This window comes from Dermacentor albipictus, unplaced genomic scaffold (assembly GCF_038994185.2).
Source record: "Dermacentor albipictus isolate Rhodes 1998 colony unplaced genomic scaffold, USDA_Dalb.pri_finalv2 scaffold_42, whole genome shotgun sequence".
NCBI classification, from domain to species: Eukaryota; Metazoa; Arthropoda; class Arachnida; order Ixodida; family Ixodidae; genus Dermacentor; species Dermacentor albipictus.
In genome coordinates, this window is record NW_027225596.1 from 746,650 (window position 1) to 768,897 (window position 22,248).

Here is a 22,248-nt window from a genome sequence, read left to right on the forward strand (position 1 = left end):
GCACCAAGTACGTACAGTGCAGAATACTTAGCAATGCTGAAAGTGTAGTACGTGTAGTGGACTCGGAAACAAAAAGCGACGTGCAGAGAGTATAGTGGGCCACGTGAATCGTCTCTAACCGCCGAAGAGCGGGTCCTTGTCAAAAATACCAACGCATGTTTCGTGCAACATATTTAAAGAAACTTAAAAGGGAACGTTTGTTTACTGTCGTTGCCTCGATTACAAAGCATTGCTTTTAGAACGGAAATCTAAAGTTCCCAGAGGTAAATAAATAACCGAATTTAATCGGCTGTGAATTTCAGCAGAGGTGATTTGCTTTTCCGTCCTTTTTCACATATAGTTGACAATCGCGGTGGCACTTCCTAGCCTTCTGGTTAGTTTAAAAGGTAGAATGACCGTCCGGAAAAGTGTTTGTCCCAGGTTCGATCCCCAGAGGACTAGCATTAAAGCTTCTTCGAAGTGGTTGCTCAGTGGCTATGGTGTTGGGCTGCTGAGCACGAGGTCGCGGGATCGAATCCCGGCCACGGCGGCCGCATTTTGATGGGGGCGAAATGCGAAAACATCCGTGTACTTAGATTTAGGTGCACGTGAAAGAACCCCAGGTGGTCGAAATTTCCGGAGTCCCCCACTACGGCGTGCCTCATAATCAGAAAGTGGTTTTGGCACGTAAAACCCCATAATTTAATTTAAGCTTCTTCGAAACATTCTGAGGGATACCAATGAGAGAGGACATAAAGGCAGGGAGGTTGACGGGCGTCCGGTTGGCTATCCTTCACGGGAGAAACGATCACACGCAGATCAGTTTTCCTTTTATCTTCTTCTTTTTGATTTTGTGAAACTTCCTTCATATTGCGGATTTTTTCGTATACATATACGCAGCGACATGCAAATGCAGCTCGATGAGTCGCGAGAGTTCGAGGTGCGTGGTCTCGTGTGATTTCTTAAATCATCACTTCTTTTAATTCGTAACGAATAAGCAACCATGCCGTGCTAGAAAATATAAAAGTTAAGAGCAAGACGTTTGCGATGGGTGCGAAATTGTAAGCGCTCAAAGTAATGGGTTCTATACTCTCTCGCGCAATTGATACCGTTAGTAACTCACTAGCTATGCTAGCGCCGCGCTGGAAGTGGTGGAAATCTTTGAAAGAGTGGCTGCAGGGTGTACTAGTGTTCCTGGTTCTCGACTGGCATTGATGTTGCTATGTGCTTCGTTTGTATCGCTTCGTTTGTCAGCTTTAGCACTCTTCTGTCTGCGTTGCCAAATGAAACATTATTAAACCAATGTGCGTACTCGGATTTATACCAGGCTGTACGGCTGAGCTGCGTCACAGCTTTTTCAGCGGGTCCTCGTGGTGCTGCTGCACTGGTTTCAGGTAAGCGGCACTCCACGCTTCGTAAACTCGCTGCTCGTGCTTCTGCCAATCACGTATTCTCTGTGGCACGCGATGATAAGGCGTCTCGTGTCAATTGAAAACAGTGATGCCTCTCGTCGTGTTGGTGTCACGTGTCTAGTACGGTTATTCTGCGCGCAGCCGTTCGTGCTGTAACAGCAAGTCTCCCGAAGTTGTCGCATGCGAGGCTTTCAGTGTTGTTTTCTAATGCGACGTTAGTGGCCGGTCGTAATGAATGCAGTAGCCCACGTTATCTTTCGTAGCGACCAGGCGAGGCTGAGGCATTGCTGTGCAGTTGGCTGGCGTTCACAACTGGCGGTAACGCTGTTTCCATGCTGCTGAGAGCAGCCAGGCATATCCGCGGTGAGCAGAACGGACAGGATTCTCGCTGCGGAATGTCACTAGGGGGCGCAGGATTTCGCAGCGTGGTTTGTCCCGCTTGCTTTACGCCTGCATGATCTCAACGATATGAGAGCTTGCGCACGTGTTTCGTTCCTTCTGTATTATTTAGGTACAATTATGAGAGCGCATATGACAACTACCTAGTGCTAACATGCAACTTATCCAGTTATAAACATTTGTTATGAGTACATAACATCAGCGAAAAAAAATATCAACACTCTCGTCTAACAGGTGAGTGGCGAGTTGATGTTAAACGTTACCATGCATGCGCCACTGCTCTTTGCCTGCGTATTACACAGAACACACAGGTGGAGGTGTTTACCTTAGGCGTTGTTGTGCACCATACCTCATAACCTTCGAGAAGGTTGATCATATTGTTGCCTTACATGGCACATCTCATCCTTACAGAAGTACGTGCAAAAACGACAATCGAATCATCAGGCACGCCGTAGTGGCGTAGTGGTGGACTCGGAATTAATTTTGAATCCGGGGTGTTTACTAACGTGTTCCTAAATCGAAGTGCACGAACATTTTTTTTAATTGTATTTCGCCACTGTCAAAATGTGGATGCCGCGGTTGGGATAAAACTTCCGACCGCAAGCAACGCGATAGCCTCAAAGCCACCGCGGCGGGCACAGAAGTGTTGATTTGACGTATGACTGCTTCCGTAGTGTCGCCAGACAGCAGCAGCAGCTGCAGCAGTGGGGAAGTCGAAGCAAGAGGCAAAGAAAGATTCGCTTTGAAAAGGATGCCCGCCTACAGAATCGCGGTGAGCAATAGTCGTGGCCCTTTATCTGCCGCTGTCGCAGCTACGGAGCAAGAGGAAGGAGGCAACTTACTTGCGTACCTTGCAATGCATTAGGTGCGCCCGACTTGTATCTCGATCTGTCCTGAATTCAAGCCGCACCTGGTTTCTTCGCGCCTTTGTAGCGTGCTCGCTCCTCGATATTTCTTTATTTAGCTGTCCGCAACAGTTAGGGACCAGTTGTGTACGCCACCCGTAAGGACGATTAGCGAGAATATAGGATTAGCGCACGAAAATAAACTGTGCCCATTGGATGCATCGGACCTCCATGCCGACATCGCGAAACCCGGCAGCGATCATGGGAAGCGCGTGTCGTTGAGCTGTGTCGCCTTCTTATATCTAGCTGCACCTGGGAAAAGCGTGGTGTGTATTCTGTATTCACTGTATTCCGCACTGTGAGGCTGTTGCTGCAGCGGACGTAGTAGTGCTAGGAAGAAGTACAAGAAAGAAGTAGAGCACACACGCACACGCACGCACGCACGCACGCACGCACGCACGCACGCACGCACGCACACACACACACACACACACACACACACACACACACACACACACACACACACACACACACACACACACACACACACACACACACACACACACACACACACACACACACACACACACACACACACACACACACACACACACGCTCCCGGGAAAACCAGAGTGGAAAACTTATCACTCGTGCTTGCCGGAGCCAGGCTAACAAGCGCCCGGAATATCTTCAATGCTTTATTGTCCACTGTTGCTACATGATGGTAAGGTATGATAGCATTTCCTGTCGGCAATGCTATCATGCTGATAACGCGCATGCCGTTCATTACTGGAAAGTACCGGGCTCGCAGCGTTAAAGAAAGGAAACGCATCAAGGCAGATGACGATTATCGTTGTGTCGCAGAAGGGGCACTCCAAAGGGTGTAAACTGTTCTTAGAGTGCAAGTCACGAACAGCTTGCGCGTTATCAGCGTGACACAGCGTTCTCGACAGGAAAGTAGCGAGCACAGAGCCTTCAAGAAAGGACACGCACGCAAGGCAGATGATTATCGTTATGGGGCGAGATAAGCCCCAGAGGGTGTAAACCTTTTTAAGAGTTTTTAAGGTAATGAAAAGCGTCGTAAGTGTAAAGTCACAGATGCAGAAATAACCGCTATATAGAATGAACGAATGGAGCGGAAGCCAGTTACGGAACAATAACAAAAAAAAAGAAAAAGAATCCGGGAGGGAAAGGTTTATGATTATTACTGCTGTAGCTAAATGAGGGTGTCTGAGAGCGCGTAGTTACCCGTCGCGGTCGCTTAGTGGCAATGGTGTTGGCTGCTAAGCACAAGGTCACTGGATCGAATCCTGACCACGGCGGCCGCATTTCGATGGGGGCGAAATGCGAGAACACCCGTGTACTTAGATTTAGGTGCACGTTTAAGAACGCTAGGGGGTCCAAATTTCCGGATCCCTCCACTACGGCGTGCCTCATAATCAGATACGTGGTTTTGGCACGTAAGACCCCACAATGTAATTTTTAGAACGCGTAGGCATAGAACTTTTTCTGATGACTCATGCATAGCGCATGGTAATGGTGCATGATGACATTGATAATATCCTCTTAGAATGCGAGGATATCCATCCAGCGAACATATATGCGGAAGCTAGATCTTGACCGAGGCGCTAGGTTTTCAAGAGAGTAAGGGAAACATGAATGAAACTACTTTGAAGACCAGAAAAGGCGGCTTGAAGATTGTTGCCGCAAGGTGAGGGAGCATAGAATGGGGAACTTTTTACTGTAAATAATGTAGCTTAAAGTATGATTACACAGCAACATTTAAATGTGCCAAAAGGTTCGAAAGAACCCGCGCTTGGTGGGAATGCGCCACTGCCTTGTCTCAGAGGTAACGCTCATCGCAAATTCGTCCCGTCCGTATCCACGCGAGAGAGCTGGGAGGCTGCCCTGCTCGGCTGCTCTGCCTTAGAGAGCCAAAGAGTTCTCATGGCTAGGGCGCGAGCCGCCGCGGAGGCCACAGGAGTCCCGGAATAGGGACCCCTTCTGGATTTTGTAAGGGGCCGGACCTTAAGGTCGTCCTCAACTCTCTCTGTAAATAAGTGAAATAAATGTTTACCACCACTACCACTGAATCATAGAAGTCCCGCGCAATCGATTTTGTTTGCTTTGAATAGAGTTGTGTATTTATGTGCGCCGAAACAGCATACAATAAGCCTTCTTGTTTGGTGTGCACTATGAAGAAAAGAAGACTAAATATAAATAATGAACAACATAAATAATACTTAGAATAATTCAGTAGTATTTTTAAGGACAGAGGTATAATTTATGAAAATATCGACTTTGCCCAAATGGTACCTGACTGGTCAAAATGTGGCAATTCGTCGCATATCTGTTGGGTGAACATTGTTATCATGTTTTTCGCAGGCTGGGCCACTAACCCTTGCAACCATCTGAACGCGCGGCCCGCTGAAGCAAGGATGTCCCTGGCCATCTGAAATGTCACCGCCTGCATGAAGGCAGCGCTGGAAAGCACCTGGCAACACGTTATTGAGCTTTAGCTTCGGAAGCACAAAGCTATAGCTGTCTCCAGTTTACTACCATGCCTGCTGCAAGATGATTTGGAAATGTGGTATTACCGGACGCTTGCCGAACATCGCTGAATGGCAGCTCAAGAGGTCTGATACCGGAGAGTCCAGGTCGATACCCCGGAATGGCGGGCCGGAAGAGGCGCACTACGGTAGGCTGACGAGCTCGCGGGCTTTATGCGCTCGATAGATCAAGGTTGAACAGTCAAAACCGTAACTATGTTCTGCTTTGTGCCCGGCTGCAATTCCGGCGTAGCCGGAATTGCAGCCGGGCACAAAGACGTGTTTTAGAGGACGTGTCCAAGAGGACAAGAGGACGTGTCCGCTTTTCCGGCCACCGGCCGACGCCGATTTGCTTCGCCAGTGGGAGCGCAACGTACAGGGGAAAGACAGGGCGCTCACTCTGAAGGACGCGGTTTGCGCGCTGCACTTCGTGGAGCACCTGGTATGCGACAGGTATCACGGCGAACACGCGGGGAACGTGCTGCTCAACGAGAGGAAAGTTCCGAGACTCCGGAAAGGCGCGGTGCCGACGATTTTCGAAGGAGGTGTGGTCGGCGTCGCCGGCGCCGGTTCGGACGCACCAGAGGGGTCGTCAAGGACGGTCGCGCAACCGCCGCCAGGTGCCGGGGCGCCTCTGTGCGATTCGAGCCCGAGTCGGGATCCCTCGCTCGAGACGACGCCTTGCCTGGACGCCGAAGCCCGAAGCGGTGGTCTCGACCAGCGCATCACCGTTAAAAGAGAGGAGGAGGACAGCCCCGACGCGGGTCTGACTTGGAACACGGAACCCTGCACGGGCGAAAAGATCGTCGCTCCTAGTGTTCGCCCTGACTTCCGCGTCAAAGTGGAGAACGAAGAGTACTGCTTGGGCGTGCCGAGTCCAAAGGAAGTTGTTCACAACGAGGACCAAGGCCGGGTGGTAACACAGCTCAGTGAAGTCGAATCTAACGGTGCGGGCGTTGGCTGTCGTGTCGAAGTGAAAAAGGAAGAGGAGTGCACCGACGAGCAGTGTCTGCTTCAAGTGCCTAGGATAGTGTGCGTAGTCAATGATTTCGACACACCGCAGGCACCCTGCATTGTGCCACGGGCCCTTGTGGAACACCTCGTGCACCACCCTGAGGTGGTAAAACTCCCGCTCACGTGGAACTACCACAAGGTATGCAACACGATGCTATCATTTCACATATTCCTCACTCCAATGAGTGACCACTGCCCCTCGGTCAAAACGCACATGGTGCGACGTGTTCTGTGCGTAGGAATTGGCAGGAACATCGCCTCCAAGACTTCATAGATTCTTCGGATAGAGTACAAATCGAATAACAGATGGTGTTGGATTCATATTGAAAATTCTTAATATCTGCACACTAGGGGTGTGCGAATATTCGAAATTTCGAATACGAATCGAATATTTTCCTTATTCTAAGCGTATTCGATTCGAGAAATGCATATTCGGAAATTCCCGAATATTCGAAGAGGGCCGAATAGCAGTAGAAACGGCGAATATTCTGACAGAAGATTGCAAAGGCAACTCAGCGTTTGCTAACAATCTCGCAAAATGTATCAAGACTCGTTTTGCTGAGTGCGAATTTGACGAAGTGGCCAACCTGGCCATGTTTCTTGCTCCACGCTTTAAGGACACAGTTCATCAGGCGTCTGGTCAGATGATCTGGCTGAAAGACATTATAACAAGGGAGCTCCAGGCAGCTGGCGTAGAACCCAGTGAGGACACTGCCATGCCAGCGTCGAGTTCGTGTGCGCTAGTGGTATCCACTGTATGGAAAGCTTTTGATGGTCTAGTGATGAACAAGGAGAGCGCACGTTTGACATCTGCCGCTGAGAGGGAAGTTACAGACTATGCCGAAAAGCTTCTTATCGAAAGGGGCAAGGATCTTTGTGAGTGGTGGCAGTCCATTGGCCGCTTCACGTACTCGCTTTTAAGTACAGTCGCCCAGAAGTACTTCGCCATCGCTGCCACCTCAGTTCTAAGTGAAAGTCTTATCTAGCGCTTGAAATGTTGTCACAGTACAAAGAGAGCGTTTACTTTCTGAACATGTCGAGCAGTTAATTTTCCTTCATGATAACCACTAACAAGTGCATTACTTGACTGAGAGCATTACCTGTCATTACCTGAGTGCATTATCTGTAAGGAGTGTCTTTTTAACCTGCAGCAGCCTTGTAAAATGCAATATTATTTTTAAGAAGGGTTATAAAGCTGTTGTCACTACGTTTTGCAACATTTTAATACTACATACATATTCGATATTCGATTCGATATTCGAAAACAGTTTTTTGCCTTATTCGTATTCGATTCGTATTCGAAAATTTCAATATTCGCACACCCCTACTGCACACCTTTCCTCCTGCTGAACTTGCCTTTATAGATTTTTCGTTTTTTTGAAATGTGGGCCTTCTTATTGCGTAACATTTTGTTTGTGTGTTTCAGCACATAATTTAATGTGTCATGGGCACACCTTTCAGGCTATTATCTGTTCCTAGATATTGGGGAAGCTCAATTTTCATGTGTGTTCCATCTGTACTTAGAGGCCAATTCTTTACCTCTGTTCGATAATTCGCATTTTATATGTTCCAGTGCATTCTCTTTCCTGTTACTAGGTGAGCATGACTTTGTAGAATTAGTGATTGAGCTCACCATCCTATTCAGGGGTGCTGACAATAGAATATCACAAATTCGCCAGACATCAGTGATCCCACTAAATCATTATAGATTCAGTGGTTAACCATAGTGCTGTATGTTGCAGCGTATGTAAGAATGAATAGGTTTTTCCCGAAATATATGTCTGTGCAGATCTATCGGACCTAATTGAGGCATCATTCATAGGAGACTGAAGTTATTACACTTAGAAATAGAAAGGGATTACAAGCTCATAACGGGGACTGACGGTCGCATTATCATAACTGAAGGTTAGTTTGTGACGTGTGTTTGACATTGCCTGAGGTACGACCTTACAAATCAATGTTTCCATCAGCTGTCTGGCCCAAAAAAATTAACCAAACGCCATTAACATGGCGTGGCCTGAATACCAGCATGTTCGTGCATACTCTGCATTCAGTGGAATGCCCCTTTCAAGAGAAAATTGCCAGCCCACCTCTTTCTTTCTATTTATGTGGTGTTTATATATGTTTACATTAATACTATCTTCTATTAATAATAATGAGAATTGCTTGCAGTTTCGCCCAAAGAATGTCTTGACAGCGATAACAATCTACAGACCTATCGCACTTGGTGAAGTTTCCGTTATGTGTGGCGTTCTTAAACATTGACCTTACAACTTAATGCTATCGAAAAACACACATAATGCTTGCTGTTGAAGGAACTATTCACACTTATGTCCCACTGCAAAAATTTCATGTCACTTGGTTTCGCGTTAAGCGCATGTGTAAGCGTTCATGTCTTGCACCGTGTTCTGCAACTTAGCGAATACATGATCTCCAGGCAAAACGCTTGTTCCTAGCTTTGAAAATGCGCTTCCATTCCATGAAGCCAGGCACAAATGTCACATTTAACATGCGGATCTTTATATGCTCAGTCTTACCCACACAGCAACGATTCACTACACCACGTGACCTCTGTGAACCAGGCTATGGCAGCTTAAAGTCTCCACAATCTGCCCAGTTTTGATTGCATCAGGTCAGCGTTTGGTACTGTTTACTACTACACTGCTTTCAGGATCAGCCTGCTTAATTCGGCCAAAAACCGACCGAGCACCACACACAAATCCACGAAGGAAAGCAACAAACAATTTCTTCCCTTAAATAAAATAATAATGCAGAATTATGGGCTTCAAGGCAGATATTTTTTGCAGCGAGGATGCTTAGTTACTCCTGTTTCATAGTGTACTTCTACAGTGAACTAAAGCCGATAGTCGGCACATTTTATAGGGTCAGTACGGACGGCTGTGTTAACTGATTTGTCTGCCTTGTGATTGTTATTGTCTGCTCAGGGAGATACGCACTCACTCATGCCAGACCCCTTCCTTACCCTCAATACATGCCTCAGCCAATCAGGTGGCTTTAGGTTAAAAATGCCCAACTGACAATCAGAGCTGAAGTGGCAAAGAAGCTACCACTTAATGATGTGCACCTGTTCTCCAAGCATAACACCACACAGAGATGGACAACGTAGGTTTTCTGTCAGTCCCATCTGAGTTTACGTGTGCAAGATCATTTTTATAATGACCAAACTTCTTTTTCTTTTCAATTTGGCAAAGCTAGGAGAAAATATTGCATTATTCTCTACACAACATGTTCAGCCATGGAATGTTCGCATGCACAGGGCGTCCCCACTACCATGCACAAAGTTCTAAAAACATGCAAATGCCACCTGGCTGGATAGAACCAAGGGATTGTTGTTTGCCAGTACTTGAGATACTCAGAGTATCTTTTGCATTCCACCTGATTGCGTAATTAGTCATCATTATTTATTAATGAATTCTCAAATATTATAATTAGATGAAAAGTGTCAATGAGAAAATTGTGCAGCAACATAAAAAACTCCCCTTACAGCTTTCTGTTACTGAATATGTGCTAAATAAAAGTTTTTTTTTCGAGCATGAAAGAAGCATGCGAATACATACGAAATTGCCGTGTGAATGGCCGCTGGAGGCACTTTGCGTGTATTCGCAGGCTTCTTTCACGCTCGGAAAACACTTTTATGTAGCATGTGTTGAGCAGCAGAAAGTTGTATCGGGAATCTTTCATGTTGCTGCACAATTTTCTCCTTGACACTCTTAATCTAATTATAATGTTTGAAAATTGATTAATAAATATTTAAGAGTAATTACGTAATTTGGCAGGATACAAAAGATACTCGGAGTATCTCCAAACGACGGCAAACAACATTACCTTGGTTCTGTCCAGCTACATGGAATTTGCATGTTTTTAAATGTTGGTGCATGATAGTGAAGACACCCCGTCTACAAATATGTACGACGTACAGACTATACAAAACAATGTACCTAGGTTATTTAGTTGCCGAAACAAAAATGATAATCATCTAGACACTATTACATTCAAGCATCTACAAGACTCTTTTTTTTTTTACTGCGCTAGATCATCCGATCTTGAAAACTGTCTCAAAATTCTCCATTCTAGAAACTGGCAGCGTTCGTCTGTTTCGCGGTACGTTTTATTTCTTCTCTTGTATTTCATGTGTTATGATTCGCGCCATTAATTTATATCTCCGTTTACGCCGAGTGACTTGTTAATATGTATTTGTGTTAGAACCTATTTAATTTGTCAATTCTTTTTTTTCTTTAAGTAATCCGTGAAGTTGCCAGCGGGGGGAATCTGCGGTTTGTCAGTTTGTCGCTGACGACAGCGTCACTGCTGTCGTCCAACACATACTGCGTACTACGTACACCGATGCCAGTAACGATGATGTTATCGTTCGCAGGTCAGGGCGCCCCGAGGGAACCGCGTCGTCTTCTGCACCCTCGCCGTCGCCAGCGACGGAACGACCCCCGTCGTCAGCAAGTTCGTCAACGTCACGGACAGCCGCGAAGGGGAGCCGCTAGAGGCGTTCGTGTCGAACCGGAGCCTGGACGGCGCGCTGGGCGACGTCGCGAAGCCGGCCAGCGTCGAGGCCGTCGAGCGCATGGTGGAGGCGATCGACCGGCTGCCCATGTGCAGCGGCGGACCGCCGAGGGCCAAGTACCCGGATGTGGACCCGACTCGCGCTCGCGTCGACGCCCTGGGCGTGTGGAGGCACGTCGACTGCGAGGTGTACGGCGCCGCGCTGTGTCGCCACTGTGCCCGGCTCGACAGCACCCTGCGCGCCCAGGTGTCGAGGCAGCGCAGGAGGAAAAAATCGGCGCCGCTGCGGGTTTGCCTCGCCTCGCTGCCGCCGGTGCAGCGCTCCAAAGTGGAGCTGCTCCGAAGGCGCAGCCGGTGCCTGTACAAGAAGCTGCGGCGTCTCACGGGCGGCGGGAAGGAACTCTGGGACGACGAGGACGACGAGGAGGACGACGAGAACGGAATCGAGTACCCCGAGGCGCTTTCGTAATCGGCGGGGGCTGGGCTCTCGTCTATAGGCCTTGTCAACGGCGTATATATATTTACGTCGTCGCGAGAGACCCTTAGCGTCACGCCACTAGTATACTGTCGCGCTCATTGTGAGCTAGAACGCGGGTGACCTGTGGCACGTGCGGCTTCGAAACCTCGCGGCGTCGTTGACGTGCGAAAAATATTTGTGAACTAGATGCTACGCTAACTGGAACGGCGTTCGTTTCTCCGAAGATTCGTGGGTCGGCACCGCCGGGCAGTCTTGGAGCCCCTTGACCATGGTAGCCCGTGCTGTAGCCCGTATTGTGCGCAACTTGCGCGTGGGCACAGAGGAAGAGCAGTGCACACACGCAACCGCATATACTTCCAACAACGATTCATTTCCTCGGTGAAAAGCACTGTATTTATCGATTCCACAGTTTACGTAACAGGTATACGTTCTGTGACGTGTATCGCTGGAGGTGTAAGTGTCGTCATTTCCCGGAAATAAGTACTTGTTAAGTTAGCACTGTGTGTGTGGCTCGTTCTTACTCAGCGTCCATGTACCAGTCGCGCTAGGCTACTCGTCTTAATGATTTTTGTAACATTCACAGATAGCTTTAAAGCGTAATACACATGATGCGTATTGAAAACCATCCGATCCGTTGTACGAGTACAGTCGAGGCAACGATTGATAGTGTGCAACACGGCTGCAACCCGCCGTGGTTGCTCAGTGGCTATGGTGTTGGGCTGCTGAGCACGATGTCGCGGGATCGAATCCCGGCCATGGTGGCCGCATTTCGATTGGGGCGAAATGCAGAAACACCCGTGTACTTAGATTTAGGTGCACGTTAAAGAGCCCCAGGTGGTCGGTGGTTTTGGCACGTAAAACCCCACAACTTAAATTTTTTTAACATGGCTGCAACAAGTTTACAAGAGAAAAGCGCGGTTATCGGCCGTTCGCTATGTTTGTAGAATCACTTTCGCGATGTTTCGCGTGACTAGTACCGCTGGACGCGTTGGTGCCTGTGGGCGGCATTGTTCAGGACATCGTGCAACTAAATTAAGACAGCGTGCTTAGCACTACGCCAAGAATGCCTGCAGGAGCCGACGCATTCGGTACTAGTCACGTTAAATCTCGCGAAAGTGATTATATTTTATTTATTTATTTATTTAGGAATACTGCAGGCCTTAGAAGGCCCAGGCAGGAGGGGAAAGGTACATACAAAAAAAGAAAACACAATAGATTGACAAAGGAGTAAAAAAAGAAAGCTCCGCAAAAAATGTAATAGAAAGTACAATCGCATAATGAGTAAAGCACCTCTAAATAATGCATAGAGAGTGGCAGGTACAAATTGAAACACTGTTTCACAAGCAAAGTTTCAATGCACAGGAAATGTAACAGAAAAAAAGGAGGAGTGCATAATTCAATATTACTACAACGCGCAAATGAATAAATATTGCACAACGATACAAATTGAAGCGAGATTTCGCAAGAACAAGCACTAAAATTAGATAGTAATAGACGCTATTGAGTCAGTGCTGAGAAGTTTGTTATAGGGTAGGCTGTTCCATTCCGTTACTGTTCGAGGGAAAAAGGAAGACATAAAGACATTGGTTCTACCATTATAAGGCGTTAATGATGCAGCGTGGCGATGTCTTGTTCGGCGGGCAGTAAGGGGTGTTATGTAAGGTTCGGGAGAAAGAGATAGTTTATTGTTACTCAGCAAGAAGAGAAATTTAAGCCTGTGAATTTTTCTTCTTAGTTGCAAAGACTGAATATTGTGTTCAGCCATTAACTGAGTTGGGGAATCACTTGTGCGATATTTAGAGAAGATGAACCTTACTGCTTTACGTTGTATCATTTCTAGCGCATCGATGTTAGTTTTAGTATAGGGATCCCATACAATAGCTGCATACTCGAGTTTAGGACGGACAGGAGAGGTGTAGGCGATAAGACGGGTTTCAGAAGGAGCGTGTTTTAATTTATGCCTGAGGTAGCAAAGCTTCTTAAAAGCCGAGTCGCAAAGATGGGAGATGTGCGAGTTCCAACTAAGGTTACTGGCTATTGTAACACTGAGGTATATATATTCATTCACCTCCGTAAGAGGTTTCGATGCTAGGCTATAGGTAAACGACAATTTATTAATTTTCCTAGTTATTTTCATAAATACTGTTTTATCAATGTTAAGCTGCATGTCCCAGCGCGCACACCAAGCTAGTATGTCTTGAAGGTTAGAGTTTAGAATAACTTGATCTTGTCGGCAAGTGATCTCATTAAAGAGGAGGCAATCATCAGCAAACAGTTTTATTTGTACGGGTTGAGTAACAGTGTCGACAATGTCTTTAATATATGTGTTAAATAATAATGGTCCAAGAACACTACCCTGGTGAACACCAGAAGTGACAGGAAGGGTGCTGGAAGAGCAATCATCAACTACTACGAATTGCGTACGGTTAGAAATATAAGCGTGAATCCAATTTACGAGATGGGAAGGAATGTTCAAATGTTCAAGTTTTTCTATGAGCTTTGCGTGTGATACAAGATCAAATGCTTTCCTGAAGTCCAAGAATATGATGTCAGTTTGCCCTGATTTGTCGATAGTGCTAGCGAGACTGTGAACTACAGTGGTTAATTGGGTTGCAGTGGAGAGGCCCTTTCGAAAACCATGCTGCATAGGAGATAGAATGGCTCTATCGTCGAGAAATTTATTGATTTCAGAAGCAATAATGTGTTCTAAAAGTTTGCAACAAGATGAGGTTAGTGAAATGGGACGATAGTTTGCCACTAGTGATGGATCGCCTGTTTTTAGTATCGGAACAATACGAGCAGAAAGCCAGTCGTTAGGAAGCACCGCCGATGAAAGGGATGCACGAAAGATGATTACGAGAAAGCGAGATAGCATTTCAGCGTACCTGTGAAGAAATATGTTTGGTAGGTTATCCGGCCCAGGAGATGATTTTGTTTTTAAATTCAGAAGCATAGAAAAGACGCCAGACAAAGAAATAAAACTAAAATCATTGTGTGCTACGCCATTCACACGAGGGGAAACGGGCGAGTTCGAAAAGACACTGTTAAAATAAGCATTGAAGTGAACAGCGATATCTTGTTTAGCGACGACAGGATTGCCCTCATGCATAATATGGTCAACTGATTTACTTTTTTTACTAAGATAACCCCAAAACTTGGAAGGAGCAGTTCTGATGAAGTTAGGAAGGGTGAACTGGTAATAGCGAAGTTTAGCAACACTGATAGCCTCATTTAATTTTGCTTGGTAAGGTTCTACTATGTCACGAGAAAGACCCTGTCGTCTTAGTCGTTTAAGCTTTCTCTTTATGTGCACTATGTCACGCGTCATCCAGGGAGTAGCTCTATATGTTCGCTTGGTTTTATTTGGAATAAAGTTGTCAATACAGTGCGTACAAATATTCTTAAATTCATCCCAAAGTTGAACGGTGTCATGTCCCCCAAAACCGCTGAGACTAAAGTCAAGATAATCCAGTATGCTCTCATCCCTGGCACGTGAAAAATCCTTTACAGTAATAGTTTTACAATGAGTAGACCTGAGAGGATCAAGGTAGCAAGAAAAAGCCACAAGTTCATGATCCGAAATGCCATGTTCAACAGAGAGAGAATGATTATCTAAAGTCCGGCTAATAAACACAAGGTCAAGTATTGAGGCAGAAGTAGTGCTAATTCGTGTTGGCTCAGTAACCACTTGCTGCAAGTTGTGCATCAAGATTATGTTGCGCAACTGCTCATTATTTATATTAACATCAGCGCTAGGAGTTCCGTGAATCCAGTCAACTCCCGGAAGATTGAAATCACCTATGAGAAAAATTTTTTCGTGCACAAAAGTCGCCATGTGATTACGCAGATCATTGAGAAATTGCGGAGCGGAATCGGGAGCGCGGTAAACAGCAAAAATCAAAACAGAAACATTATGGCATAGAATTTTTAAAGAGATCACTTCAAGATTATCAGCTTGACGTAGGAGAACTGCCGAAATATCTTGTCTCACCAAAATAGCAACACCGCCACCTCTAGTAGGTCTATCACGACGGAAAGCACGGTAATTAGAGGGAAAGACATCTGCATCTTCTATTTCGTCATGCAGCCATGTTTCTGTGATGACGAGAATGTGTGGGTTACGCGCAAGAATTATCGCGTCAAGCTGATCACTCTTGTTGATAACACTGCGTGCATTGATATTTAAGATTCGGAATTCTTGAGGGGGAGCAAGTCAGTCCTTTTTTGAAGTACTGCGATAGTCATGGATTTTAATCCTGGTGTTCGTGGCATCATTCCATATAAAGTATTCATTGTTGACCCGCAGTTTTGCGTCTATCAAAGTAACTTTTTTGCCCTCTTTCTTTTCAACCTTCGCGCTGTCCCAAAGCAGTTTACGTTTTCTGAGGGTTTCATGCGAATAATCATTTTGTACTGAAATTCTGGTCCCTTTTAACTTGTTCGCGTTTTTTAAAATTGCACGTTTTTCATTGAAGTCCTGAAAGAACATAATAACGGGTCCTTGTTTACCAGTCTTCCCTAAACGGTGGATTCTTCCAATCGAGCTGCAATTTACGTTTAGCATGTGGGAAAATATGTCAGTCACAATTTTTTCCTTAAGCTCAGTTTCTGTTTCGGCGGCTTCCTCCCGAAGGCCAAATAGTACCAAATTGGAACGCCTACTCCTATCTTCCAATTCTACTATCTTGTTTTCTAGAGATTTAACGGTTTGTTCAAGTTCATCAACACGAGCGACACGTTTTTCTAAAACAGTGAATCGATTGCCCCAATCAGTAAAAAGTTTTTCCATGTTATTCTGCTGCGTTCTAAGCATCGCCATTTCTTCAACTAACTTAGTTTGTCCTGCCAGTATTTCTTGCAGCACTTTTTCAATATCGGGGCCTGGATTTGTCTCAACGTCACCGCACAGCAAAAGTAAACACATACAGTACATTTCGTAAGCAGTACTAGCACAATGCCCGAAAACAGACGATAAAAAAAAAGAGGATCGAGTTCCCAAACGAGAGCACAAGTTCTCAAAGAGAGAGAGAGAAAATAATGCAGAGAAAGGCAGGGAGGTTAACCAGGGCCGCTATTTTGTAGCGGTGCCTTATGCCTTATTCTATGCTATTCTTATCATCCACCACACACGGCCGCCTGATCCCGTTGATAATGTAGGCAGACGGTCGCTCTGACCACTGGCCAAGCGCGAAAAGTCTGAAAAGGAATAGAATCGGAAAAGGCATCGCTACAAAATACCGGCCCAGAGGTAGTTCCGGTTGGCTACCCTGTGCAGGGGGAAGGGTTAAGAGCGATAAAAAAAGAGTAGAAGGGGGAGATAGAAAGAAAAGGAAAACAAGCACGAACAAAGCGCGTACGCTACAGAGCGGTAGGGGGCGGCATTCTTAGAGTATGTCGTGAAGCCCCGTAAGGTAGCCACGCTTCCGAAGGGATCGCGGCCGATCGGTATTGAAATTGACCCGTGTGACCGAGGGTGTAACTGCCGTCGGAAACCCAAGATGCCAGCCGAGGTCATCGGCGTATCTTGTGTGCGCAAATTAGCAAGAAATTTAGATTTTTTTTTCAACTGCGTTGTACAGTGTGCATTTCAAACTGAACTGAGAGATCACTTTAGGCAAATAATTTGGATGAAATACTTTTTTTTTCTCATTTTGTACTACGTTAAACTTAGGCGTGCTGTCCATGCATGATGGTCAAGAATATAATCTGCACCACTCGTAGTGCCGAACGCTTCGGAAACGGACGAACAAGTAAATAACTAAAGCAAATCAATTTGGTCACCTCGGCCGGTAATGAAAGACAGCCGGAAGCTCGTGACGTAATGTTGTTCTTTCATACATGCAGTAAGTCGTTCGTGTGTGAGAGCCAGACCTAACTAGGACAAGTCCAGCTCTCGGCGCCACACGTGAAACGTCTATAGTCGTTCAGCGGTAGGGCGGAGCCTCACATCACTGTTCGCTCAGGTCTTTGACAGAATGTGTCCGTCAGAATTGCTTATCTGGAGTGCCATCGCTTTTTCCTTCTTCATCTAGTGCAGTTCCCACTTTTCCCCACCATATCCGTTGGTGAAAAATTGGTCTCCAGGGTAACTCTTCTCGCGTGTGTTTGGCGCGCAGATGTCTTTTAAGGTGTTGATATGTTTCCCTTAATAAACTTTTGAACTAAAAGATGTCTGAAATGTTTGTCGTGCAGCCTCTAGTATTACGAAAGTCGTGTTTCGAGGAACGCATGAAGGTTGTGTCTGTAATGGATGACCGTTTAGCTTCGACCCTCGTTTTGCTGGGAGCACAACGTTGTTGTTGAACAGACATCAGCACGTTGTCAGCTCTCGGTGCGAGCGCTAGGCCACAACGTCCTGTAAGTTCGCGATACGGGTGCACCACTTGTTTCTGGGACGAGAAACTCGGATTATGCAAAATGGGAAATTCTAGAAAAGGTTTTTGTTTTTCTGACAAAGCTCAGTCACATGCGCCAGGGCCTGAGCGATAATCGCCAATGCCCTCAACAACACAACTTCAATAATTAAATTTTAGTGGCTTTGGGAGCTGCTTTCTAATTACAGAGTTCGAGCGAACCGGTACTCAAAGCGTAACATTTGTCTAGAAATTGCGTGTAGTGCTATTTTCGAGAAACAGACTCGGAGAGTGTGGCATAAAATGCTTTGCTTTTCAAGAGAACACTTTTCTTTTACTGCACCTTTCTACAGTGTATAAATAAATGTACTAGCTTTATCGGCTTTGCATTTTCTTCCAAAGCGCATGAAGTATGTAAAGCTAAATATAGAATTTAAATCAGGCAACTATGGCCGTAAAGAAAAAATGCCATATAGTGTACAGCATACGCAATGAAATGTTGCGTGAATTCTGCAAAAGTCACGTGATCGTAATACTCTGATGTAGCTGAAAGTCGTTTGTGACCGGTAGCATGTTATTCAAGGTTCTATCACGCGCTGTTTATACAATCGTTATCTATAGTGTAGTGACGCACAATATGTCTCACACACGCTTATTCTGACGCAATGTTCGCCTTTAAAACTGGCCTCAGCGCATCGTCTTGCTCACTGGCCTACCGCATTCATTCGCACATAAGCAAACGTATGTCCTGCAGATCGTGATGCCTTTACTTGATTGTACTGAAATGCCGGCAACATTGGTCACTAGCTTTTCCGCGATAGTTGTCGGTCAAATTACGTCACAGACATTGCGTGACCGGCCAAACGCTCACCCACATACGTGCGTAGGTGGTGGTGATAAACTTTATTGAAAGGGGGAAGGGTAAAGAGGGACGTGGCTGAGCGTTAGGGCTCAAGTAAGGCCCTGGGCCTGCTTGGCCTTTTCCGCCCAGTCCGTACGTTTTAAAACGATGACCACTGTAGTGGGCGCATTGCACACCACACACATGTGTGTGTGTGCGTGCGTGTGTGTGCGTGTGTAAAAGGGGGCTGACGCAAAGTGACAAGATTCCCATCGTTCCCGGATCTGGCGGCACCTTGCTTTCGAATATATGCGGGGGGCTCATTTCTAAGTACTCCAGAGTATCCAAAAATCGCCTGTGGCAGATGGCATAAGTGACATAAATGACACTAGTTTGGAGATATTATTTACCAAAGTGTGGGACGAAATACATGGGCGTTCCAGTTAATTTTCTGCTTCATTGCATGAAAGAGCATTTTGTTAAAAAGTAACTGAAAGGAGAAAGCACTTCTACAGTGAGTTTGATGACGCGTATCTCTCAACAGGTGTCATTCTGAATATTCATTCCACGTGGGTACGCCTTGCAACCTCACCGGCTACAAATCATAAATTGCATGATGTCCCGTGGAGCAATTAAGTAAGAAGTGAATTAGTGAAGTATATTTAGTCGAATATATGTTTCGATTTTTTGCGAAAGTAATGGCCGCCTCTCTGAGCAATCCAGATGAAGGACTGGAACAATTCTGTCTGCGACAGATGATATTTAGATATTCCGGAAAGCTTTATTTATTTAGGAATACTGTAGCTCTCACTTGAGGGCCATTACAGGAAAGGAAGTACAAAATAAAAGATACACTTCAGCACCGACAATACAACATTATAGAGCATTGTCGAACACAAATTACAGGAAGCATGAACAAGTATATACGTGTAAGGTCTCTTCGAAATGCAAGAATAACAGTAAGCATGATTAATTATTAATTATCCCGTTGCCTGTAATGCAATTCTAGTTGAGTATAAAATTCTTCAACATTTTGTGCTGTTACAGTGCAGTCCGGAAAGCCATTCTACATGTTTATAGAGAAAGCAAAGAACGAGTATTGAAAACTTAAACTTGAAAACTTGAAAGTGATCGTCCCTTATACATATATGGTCCACATGACGCGGACGTGCTCCAAATCGCTCTTTACGAAATGCTCGGAGAGCAAGGTATATCATGCTCTTTTATTTCGGAGTTCGTCATCCAGCCTCCGTGGCGCAATCGGCTAGCGCGTTCGGCTGTTAACCGAAAGGTTGGAGGTTCGAGCCCTCCCGGGGGCGGCTGTCTGTTTTTGGTCTTCCTAGATTTTTTTTTCCTTTCTTTTTTTGCAGTGTTGCCGCCATTATTGGTGGTGCCGCCACCTAGCGTCTTGCCGAGCTCCGCCGCCATACTGGATTGTGAAAGCAGCGGCGCCGGCGCATAGGATTGTTGTTTTATTCTTATGTATTGTTCACTAATTCTGTAAACGCGTAAAGGTATAGCGTATGACCGTTGATGATTGTTCCGCTGTGGTTGTATAACCAATACTGGGAGAAAAAAAAATTTCCAGACCAACCTCTAGCGAGGGTGCAACGATGCGTCGATATGACTAAGCCGGTTTTACTAATTTATTTTTTGCAATTCCTACAGCGCCTTTACAGGGATTTAATATAGAGTGCATCTGATGTTCAAATGCAAATTGAGTGAGACTCTGTCTCTTTCATTACGCAGGAATAGTGCTGCAGCCAATAATTGCAGAATAGTTGAAAAAAAATTACTAGCTAGACATGACCCCAACTGGTTCATTCTTTCACCGTGGCGCGAACAATGCAAGGACTCGACCTGCGCTCCTCCTTTCCCCCTCGTCGCCTGTATTTCTCATCAAAGCGGCAGGCAATGCTGATTCGAATAAGAAAAAAAAGTATAAATTTGATTTAGGCCTAAACTGACACGTGACGTCGACCTCGACAGGCCTCTTACATCAGAGTGTAAGTATGTAGGCTGGCAGCTGCGCTCAGATCGCCCTTTACACTTTCTGCTAAACTAACGCCCTTGTATATTTATGGGAAATTTCGTTTCACTGACATCTGTCGGTTAAAACGAAAAAAAAGTACGATCCAATCTCGCATAACGTCACCTCATCGCATAATCTACTCTCACATCATTAAAGGGGCCTTAACCACTTATTATCGTAGTGGAGAAAGGCATTTGAAGTGAAAATAGGGCAATTCAATAATACTTCGGCGCAAAAAGTAATTCAATGCGTTGATTAGAAGCGGACTTATTGGCAATCGAACACGGCTTCCGCTGTGCTGCCGTTCCTTCTTCAATGCCCTGCACTGCGGAGGCTACGACGAAGTTGGGCGTGCCCAAAGTGCTCCTCCTTCTGTATGTCACCGTGGCGCGCAGTTCAAGTTTAATTTTGGATTTTGACGTAGATGCGTCGACTTCGGCCTTTGGTGCCGACGACGCGCTAAACATAAGCCAAACGCAGTTGTTCTCAGCGAGCAGCAGCGAGCTTAGCCAGTGGACTCGTGGCGGCCCCGCGCGGCGGTCACGGTATCTACGCCACGTAGCCGACCGCAGCCTGATGTCAGCTATCGGCCAATAGCAGCCGTCTAAGGGAATGACGAAATAGTCCGTCCGATGACGAAATGGGGCGTCTAGAAGAGAGCGAGGACCTTCAGTTGAAGAGAGAGGGTTTGAGAAAAAAGCAGACTTCGCGATCCGCTTTGCGAGCTCCGCGCACCGCGTATACGATGGCGAAACTTGGCTGAGATGTTCACAGCAGCGTATGCTATCCCGCGGACTACGTTATTTCACCAAGCCCGAGGGTTCGTTCAGGGTCACTTTAAATTGATAGCACCTGTTAACATCTTTAACAATAATGAGCACGGTTTTCTCGGAGGCTTGTTCTACGCCACACAGCTAACACTTCTTTAAAAATTGCTTGTACTAGCATGAATCACAAGATACCCCATTGAAGCTTTACCTTTAGGCTTCGAAAAAATAAACATATGAAATATTGCTTGAAGCTATAGGTCTAGGCTTGAAGCTTTCAAGCCTGGACCTATATCCACCTGCTGTGGGCGGGATATGCTGCCGCTTCACCAACTGACACCGCTTTGCTTACGCCAGCGACTGCGCCTCTCTCAGTTTGACCCGTTATATATAGATGTTCCTCAATGTACGGTCCTTACGGTCGGCTGCTTCGGGATCGCCGAAGCGAGCCGAAAAAGAGTTTAAATTCCCTCGTACGCTGCGGTCCTCATTTAGTGGCGAAATTTTCCCCCCTAGAGTGTCTCCTTTACAGCGCTTGAAAGCACTACAGTAGGTAGTGGCTGCCTTTGAAGGCGCGCAACATGGTAGGCTACTGCTCGGTGCCGCAGGGCCGGACGCACGTAACGGAGGCCGGTGTCAACCTTATTCACACGTAGCCGCAGGACAAGAAGCTGCGTGAAGCTTGGCTCGCGAAACATAAAACCGGCAAACAGTCATCGGCTACAACTCGGGTATGCAGCAAGCACAGACGCGAGGAAGATTTCTGTTACGGCGCCCGGTCTGCAATGTTCTGAAAACGCGCACTGAGACGCTCGCCCCACTCCGCTGCCCGACTAATGTCATGATGGTTTGGTCTATGAACTTGTCGATGCTATAGATACTGGTAAGTTCAGTGGAGTGGAAAGGCAGCGGTAAGAAACACATTAAAAAAAATCATGGCATATGCACTGTAAAATAATTTACACCCTAAAAAGTGAAAAAGGGTGTGAATGTGTCTATAACTCACACCCTTAGGGTGTCCGTTATAAAGATAACACCTTAAG

The 22,248-nt window shown here is 46.0% G+C and overlaps 1 protein-coding gene and 1 non-coding gene across 4 annotated transcripts; both read left to right on the top strand.

Moving 5' to 3' along the window:
* The first annotated feature begins 80 nt into the window (after positions 1-80).
* On the top strand, positions 81-17,383 carry LOC135913656 (uncharacterized). Of its 3 annotated transcripts, none has more exons than XM_065446202.2 (4): positions 81-1,373; positions 5,021-5,333; positions 5,450-6,337; positions 10,595-17,383. In XM_065446202.2, exons 2-4 carry the CDS (start codon positions 5,307-5,309, stop codon positions 11,201-11,203), a joined length of 1,524 nt encoding a protein of 507 aa, XP_065302274.2. In that variant the 5' UTR covers positions 81-1,373; positions 5,021-5,306; the 3' UTR covers positions 11,204-17,383. The 3 variants fall into 3 exon arrangements, with proteins under 3 accessions (XP_065302274.2, XP_070386146.1, XP_065302275.2); XM_070530045.1 differs by lacking the exon at positions 81-1,373 and adding an exon at positions 1,911-2,024; XM_065446203.2 differs by lacking the exon at positions 81-1,373 and adding an exon at positions 2,471-2,562.
* A 2,268-nt stretch (positions 17,384-19,651) lies between these two features.
* On the top strand, positions 19,652-19,725 carry TRNAN-GUU (transfer RNA asparagine (anticodon GUU)). The gene has a single exon. It is a non-coding gene; the product is annotated as a tRNA-Asn (tRNA).
* Positions 19,726-22,248: the final 2,523 nt, after the last annotated feature.

What these genes read in the sequence shown, in the direction of transcription:
- LOC135913656 (XM_065446202.2), top strand. Translation starts at nt 5,307, where the DNA reads ATGGCGGGCCGGAAGAGGCGCACTACG. An exon ending in GCCGGAAGAGGCGCACTACG is followed by an intron (nt 5,334 to 5,449) that starts GTAGGCTGACGA and finishes CCGGAATTGCAG; the next exon opens with CCGGGCACAAAGACGTGTTT. An exon ending in TCACGTGGAACTACCACAAG is followed by an intron (nt 6,338 to 10,594) that starts GTATGCAACACG and finishes TATCGTTCGCAG; the next exon opens with GTCAGGGCGCCCCGAGGGAA.